The 6,000-nt window shown below is 34.5% G+C and overlaps 1 protein-coding gene across 1 annotated transcript in view; it reads right to left on the bottom strand.

The window, feature by feature from the left end:
* lrba (LPS-responsive vesicle trafficking, beach and anchor containing) overlaps window positions 1-6,000 on the bottom strand; it is a 373,382-nt gene that overhangs the window by 265,894 nt on the left and 101,488 nt on the right. Inside the window, exon 22 of the mRNA XM_060917126.1 lies at window positions 2,812-3,004. Coding sequence (XP_060773109.1) covers window positions 2,812-3,004 — 193 coding nt within the window. The remainder of the gene's footprint in view (window positions 1-2,811; window positions 3,005-6,000) is intronic.

Raw genomic sequence — 6,000 nt, 5'->3', positions numbered from 1 at the left:
CCTTGTCCTATTATCATCACTGTGAAAACTAAACAATTCAAAAGCATGACTGAATAAAAAGTTGGTGATTAACTGAACAATAAATCGAGACTCAAAACCCAAGCTGTTATTAATTAGTAAACTCTGAGATACAGATTCGGTCCTGTTTAAAAGTCTCAGGAACACTTTCTTTTTAAGTACAAACCGTTATCGATTTTTATTTTATAACTTCGACATGATCGAGTCAGAATAAAACCATTAGCTTTCCAAACATCAGTTTTCCAGCACAGAATTAAAATGTTACAGAAAAAAATTATGTTTTTGTGTCAGTAAAGAAAGCAGGATATTACAAAAGACATCATTAAAAAAAAATTTTATTTAAAAAAATATAATGAAGGCTGCTGGGTTTTGGTGCAAAATGAAGAAGCGAGTGTGACAGTCAAAGTGTGCAGAACTGTGGCTGGTTCTGTAAGATGCTCAGTAAAACCTACAGCTCATTTCCGCATCAAACTGCACTCACTGGACCTCAGACTACTATTTTTATTTAACGCAAAGGGTCGTCTCACACCAAATACTGACTTTGTTTCATTTATTACAGTTTACTGCTCTTGATGGTATTTTTTTCAAGTAGAAACATTTAATTTCATAATTTTTGAAGGCATCTTTGCTCAACAGCATTTCTTTGCATGTGCCTCAGACTTCTGCACAGAACTGAATATATGAGAGGTATTCTATACTCTTCAAAAAAAACCAAACAAACCATAAATTAGATAAACAAATACCAAATGATACGCAGAATGTTTGTTCACATTGCAGTTCATGTTTTTTATTTTTATTTTTTTTATTTTTAATGTAACAAACTTAAATCTCCAAGAAATGCTACTGGGTGAAGACGTAAATTCCACACTCGCTAACTCTCAATTCTATACTTGCTATCGTACCAAGACAATTCCTAATAGTTATTATTGAACAACAAGCTTTAAGATGGAAATGTGAATAACAATAAAACAAGATTTTCAGGATTAATGAACCTTTTAAACCTCCAAGAAATGATACTGGGTAAAGATGTAAATTCCGCACTCTCTATTCTAGCTGTACGACACCATCTTTTCCTTTTCCTATTAATTTTTCTGGAATAACGGGTATACAATTCATAATAGTTACTAAATAATAAGCTTTACGATGAATAACTGAGCAATAAGTCAAGATTTTAAGAAGTTACAGTAAACAGAGCTCAAGCGAAAGTGTGATAAGGATTTGTTTCATCACAATGCAATCAACTAATTCGTTACAAAAAACATTTTTGTGGTTCATTACATTATTAAAATCAACTAGTTTATTTCACGTCGACAGAAAAACATGAACTACTTGAGAAAATAAATTTAAAGAATAATAAAGTATGACATTGAAACATTGATTGAATTATTAGTCACACCCACTAATGTGGTTTCAGCATTTATTAAACACTAATATTAAATGCTAGTTAAAGTTTCATTAAATTATATTAAATAAATGATAAATATTAAATTATTACAGGTAGCAATTATCCTATAAATGTATAAAAGTATGCAAGCTGTGATAAATATTTGAATGAGAGGACAGTAGGAGTGAGGTGAAGAGGACACGGAGACGGACATGGACACACTTGCGAGTCAAATTCCTACTGTAGCTCACTTCTGCCCCCTAGTGGTCATCGCACACAATAAAACACAGTGTGGTCAATTTCAGAAGCGCACTAATCTGCCAAAATCTTGTACTCAGAATCCAACACCAAACACACACACACACACACTCTTTCCAAGCAATCACAATGCCATAAACAGTGCAGTTTAAAAAAAAACTAATCTTATTTTCTGTCTCATCAACATGAACACAGAGAGATTTTAATCAGTGACACGAACATGGAATAAAAATCCACCAGTTAGAAAATAAAATACACAATTTAAAGGTTCGGAAGAATTTTTTTTTATGTTGTTACATGACAAGATGAGAAAATGATAAGAAATTTATTTTACATATAATAAAGCAAAATTACAGATGTGAGCTAATTGAACATTTAGAAAACAAACTTGTGTTTGTGTGTTATATAAAATGCCTAACCTTAAAGAGGTAAATAAATAAATAAATAAATAAGCAGTGCATGCTAACATATAATGTATAATAAGTGAGTGCATAAAATATATAAAATAAACAGATAGATAGATAGATAGATAGATAGATAGATAGATAGATAGATAGATAGATAGATAGATAGATAGATAGATAGATAGATAATTGTGGGATTTAATTTTCAGTATTAGGAAATTACTATTTGATTCCTGGAGACCACGACATTGGTAAAATGTTTTATCTGAATAAATTTAACAGGATTAACTTATTTTCCTTTTTAAAAATGTTATTTATTTCATAATAATAGTATTTCATTTAATTTGTTTATTATTATTAATTTACTATTATCATATTATTTTGAGCCAAATATAAGTGTGAAATAATTTTTCAATATTTTTCAAGAAAAATTCCAATAAACGTGCCGTTTCATTATTAATAGCACAAGTAAGTCACAGAGGATAACAGATATAAATAATGAATAATATGAAAATAAAAAAATGAATCAAACAAATGCAATAAACAAGAAAGGAGTATTTTAACAAGTAATGTGCTGTATGGAATAATACAAATGGATCATAAGAATATTTCAAAAATAACGATGAACAAATAAATGCAAAAAAATGAAGTTCAATCAATGTCTACATTATAAAGCGTCCGATTAATGCACATAGCTCTGGCTGCGTGTACGTGTGTGCATGTGTGTGTGTGTGTGCGTGCGCTGACCTTGGAGTGTGTGATGGAGAGTGTGTCGACCCACACGCGCCAGCCTCCCCACTCGTGCTTGATGGCGTGATAGAGGAGGATGCGGAAGACGGTGTACACCATCTCTGTGATCTTCAGCTCCTCACTGCTGCTCGGATTTATAAAGCAGAGAGAGAGCATCCACTCCTGCCACACCGAGCACTGCAGGAGACTCCTACACACACACACACACACACATACACACACTGTAACCCTTGCTAGCAAGAAAATAAAAGCTACGATGATCACTCTCAATGTTTCTTTCTCATAAAATTTGTGTCTTACTTTACACTGTCCTCAGAAAATGTTGCTATTTATTATAAAATAATGCCAGCCAGTGGGATAGTGCTAACTAAAAACACACTTTGCTACCAAGTTTTAACCTAAATCCACCCAGTATAACTCCATACTCGAGATTTCATGAGCAGCGTAACACTTTTTCACACTCTTCGCTTACGCTGTTTTGTTCACTCGAAGTTTGTACATTAAGTAATGGCGCTACTGGCGGCCATTTTATGAATCAAAAGTCAAGTACCAAAAACGACAGGGTTGTTTAACCATCTGTAGAAAGCCACAAACCACAGTTTGATCATTTCTATTACAGTAAATAGATTTGAAAATCGAAGTTTAACAGATGGCGAGCCAGCCAGGAGCATATCCAAGAACCATACAACTACAGACTACCCAAGAAAGAACCCAAAATGGTGGATAAGCTTTCAATATCCAAAGCAACTCACACAAATACACGCACTGTAACACAGCTTTTTGCCAGTAAATTAATTCTTCATCCATTTTTATCCATTTGTAGTTATATTTTATATGTCGTCTAGGAAGCAAGCCGTTATCTTTGACATTACAGCAGCTGTAGTATCAACAGCCAGACTCTGACTTTCTCCTGAAGTTATTCAGCAGCTTGTTGCTGGGAAAGTACAAAACGTAACGTCATCTGAAAACCTGGTGGTTACAAAGCTCTGACAATGGAGACTCCTTCCATCAATATTAAAGGTAGACTGACTAAGATTTTTCAGGTTTAGGTCATAAAAAGAACTTTCCCAACACTCTATTATTTTGTCTTTAGTGGACCGAAAGCTACTGAATTCGAATCACAGACTTCCAATTTTATTATTATTATTTTTTTAATAGAACAATTAATGAATTTAGGGTCACGTGACCCTAAATTGTCCGCTATTATTTCTTGCTTCACCGTGACACAATACAAGATACTACATCACACATCACATGGTGGGCTTTCCCCGTTCACACAAAGCATCGTGGGACACAAATTTGAAACAGGAGAGAAAAACGGAGGACGCAAATGAAACGTGAAAGACTGACTACAGTAAAGGAAAGCGAGAAGACATTATGTTGCGAAGGGAAAAAAAAAAAAAACACAGGACCAAACTAATAAATATTGGCAGTCAGCGAGCACGTCGGTGTGATCAGCTGTTTGTTTAGCGACAGAATGATGTAACGGTCAGTGCACGGTCAAGGTAAACCCGTAGATGGCAGTAATGCAACACTGGATGCCAACTGCCGTAAAATCCAAGAGAAGACGACGATGCTGAAAGGTAAACCTGCGCATGCGCACACCGGACTTTCCTGTCTGCTTGACTGCGTGAAGCGAGTGATTTCATGCACGTTATTTGCGAGGGAATCCCCTCAAATTAACTTCCCAGCCACAGAATGCCCTGATATATATATATATATATATATATATATATATATATATATATATATATATATATATATTTATTTTTTTTTTTTTAGATATTACAGAAATAAATGTACAGTACATTACAATGACCAAATTTCAGAGGGAACTAAATTTCACCAGTTTTATGAAATCGAAAGGCCGTCTACTTTTAAACAAACATCTCCTTGCATTTTTCCTTTGTGAAATAACAAGAAGTTTTAAACTGACTTATGATTAGGTTTGAGATGATCAATTATAAATCAGGTCTTTGAGTCTAGTAGGTTGTAGTACCGTAGTCTGAGTAATGTTATTTAACGCTGAATGTAGACTTGTGTCATATTTAATGATTGTCCCTAAAATATACGACACTGACACGATATCCAGTGACGTTTCCTCCGATTACATCACCACATTTTGTGTAGGAGCTCAGCAATTTAACATCGGCGTGTGCTAGTCTGAGTTATCGCATACGATTATGACAAAATGGCTCCATATGAATCTGGAATAATTTGCACAAGTGAACTCATTGATGCTTAGTGACATTTCCTGTAAGCTCCACCCCCTCTACCAATCTCACATGCTCGAGTCATGAGGTTTCTTTCAGTTTCTGGTAGAAAAATGTTCAGAGCTCATGAACATGGAATACAATTTATCTGTTGACTGTATGCCAACGTTAGACATGTACTTATTTAATATCAGTTCACTATGTTTATTAGGGACGCGACTGAAAAGAATTCAGTCATTTTCAAAAGAGAAAGAAATAATGATCGAACAGATCTGACACTTTACAAATAAAAAGATTGTAGGAATGAGAATTAGAAAAGCGATTATGGATGATGTTTTGTTGTTTTCTGCGCCAGTCAGTGCTCAAACACTCTGAGCATCAGAAAAAGCAGTGAAAAATGACAGAGATAAGTAATAATAAATTGGACCCTTTTTTTAAATTTATTTATTTCCAGGGCTTTGAACCGGTTCAAGGAACGAAAACGAAAACCGGGAACTTTTTCTATTTCACATGGAACAGAAACGAAACCAGAAACTTTATTATTTTTTATGTTCCGGAACAGAAACGCTCATTAAAAATAATGGTAACCGGTTAATACCAGTTTTTATTTCGTTCCTCAAAGTTTCCGTAGCCTGCAAATAAAAAAGTCATTCTTCTCCTGCACAAGTTTCTATGACCCGCTGGGGTTCACTTCCTGTGTGACGTTCACTGACTGAATGGAGAGAGCAGGAGGGTGGACTACTATCACGTCTCCACATCTTAAATAAGAGGTAAATATTGCAGTCTATCGTTATTCAAAAATGTCAATTTCAAACACGATATCAATATATTTGTCCACGTTAATGAGAGGCTCGCGAACATTAAATGACGTTAACCTCTGTTAGCCTATCAATGCATAGGGCCTGACTAGCCTTTGGTAACACACTAAACGAATTCTCTTTCATTTTTGGCACTTTTTCTGTTTGTGTAGATG

The sequence above is a fragment of the Neoarius graeffei genome, chromosome 3 (assembly GCF_027579695.1).
Source record: "Neoarius graeffei isolate fNeoGra1 chromosome 3, fNeoGra1.pri, whole genome shotgun sequence".
Lineage (NCBI taxonomy): Eukaryota > Metazoa > Chordata > Actinopteri > Siluriformes > Ariidae > Neoarius > Neoarius graeffei.
The sequence above is the reverse complement of the archived record's forward strand: the minus strand, read 5'-3'. Positions and strand labels throughout refer to the sequence as shown.